The sequence below is a fragment of the Haplochromis burtoni genome, unplaced genomic scaffold, assembly GCF_018398535.1.
Source record: "Haplochromis burtoni strain Fernald_Lab_line unplaced genomic scaffold, NCSU_Asbu1 Contig_190, whole genome shotgun sequence".
NCBI lineage: Eukaryota > Metazoa > Chordata > Actinopteri > Cichliformes > Cichlidae > Haplochromis > Haplochromis burtoni.
In genome coordinates, this window is record NW_024582551.1 from 740,496 (window position 1) to 741,634 (window position 1,139).

The 1,139-nt window shown below is 55.3% G+C and overlaps 1 protein-coding gene across 1 annotated transcript in view; it reads left to right on the forward strand.

Moving 5' to 3' along the window:
* Positions 1-736: 736 nt before the first annotated feature.
* The window catches only part of pi4kb (phosphatidylinositol 4-kinase, catalytic, beta), a gene marked incomplete at its 5' end in the record, with an annotated part of 7,922 nt that continues 7,519 nt past the window's right edge, over positions 737-1,139 (forward strand). The window contains 1 exon segment of the mRNA XM_014337968.2: positions 737-805. Coding sequence (XP_014193454.1) covers positions 737-805 — 69 coding nt within the window.

Here is a 1,139-nt window from a genome sequence, read left to right on the forward strand (position 1 = left end):
TCTGCAGATTAGCACTTCCTGTTTCTTAATGCATGATTGATCAGCAGATTGATCAGTTGATGATGTTGTCTGATGGTTGTGAACATGCCGTCATTCCTGTGACCGGTGCCTAGCTCGCCAATCGACCAATCAGCTGATCTGACAACACACAGCCTGACCTTTGACCTCTCTGTCTTTCAGTGCCAGAGGGTGGAGCTAACTGGCAGCCATGATGGAGGATGCTGAGCTGGATCTTTCCCCCGTCCACTCGGATCAGAACAGCCCCTCGCCCTCCATCTCCATCTCCTCCTCGCCCTCGCTGTCTCTTCCCTCCACGCCGTCCTCTTCCTGCGGCCCCCCACAGGCTACTACCCCTCCCCTGGGCGTGATCAACGAGGGAGTGGCTGAGCTCAGCCTGGTGATTGATGCCGAGGTAGCCCAGCGGGCGTGTCAGGAAGTGCTGCAGAAGGTGAAGCTGTGTCAGGTGGATTCCGACAGCACCTTATCACAGAGCGAGGAGGGACCAGATGCGCCGCCATCTGACCCAGAGGGCCCGGCGCCAGGCTCAGTCAAGAGCGCACGGCGGCGGCAGAGACACAACCCCTCCAAACAGTCGTGGCTGCTGCGCCTGTTCGAGTCCAAGCTGTTTGACGTCTCCATGGCGATCTCCTACCTGCACAACTCTAAGGAGCCTGGCGTGCAGGCCTACATCGGTAACCGCCTGTTCAGCTTCCCGCACGAGGAGGTCGACTTCTATCTGCCGCAGCTGCTCAACATGTACATCCACATGGACGAGGACGTCGGTGACGCCATCAAACCCTATGTGGTGGGTGTGGCCAGGCGTTATGGGGCGTTTGTTGGTGGATGGTAACGGTGTCATTTGGTTTCTAAGCTTCTCTGAGCGTCTCCTATTGAGTCAGGTGACCATCAGGTGGGGTGTAGCGTTAACCAAATCTTGTCCTGAACTCAGAGCTGCCAGTGCTCTGAGTGCAGTGAGCGTCGAAACTGCAGGACAGACTGAGTGCTGTACCTCAGCTTACTGTACCTCATCTTACTGTACCTCATCTTACTGTACCTCAGCTTACTGTACCTTAGCTTACTGTACCTTAGCTTACTGTACCTTAGCTTACCGTACCTTAGATTACTGTACCTTAGATTAC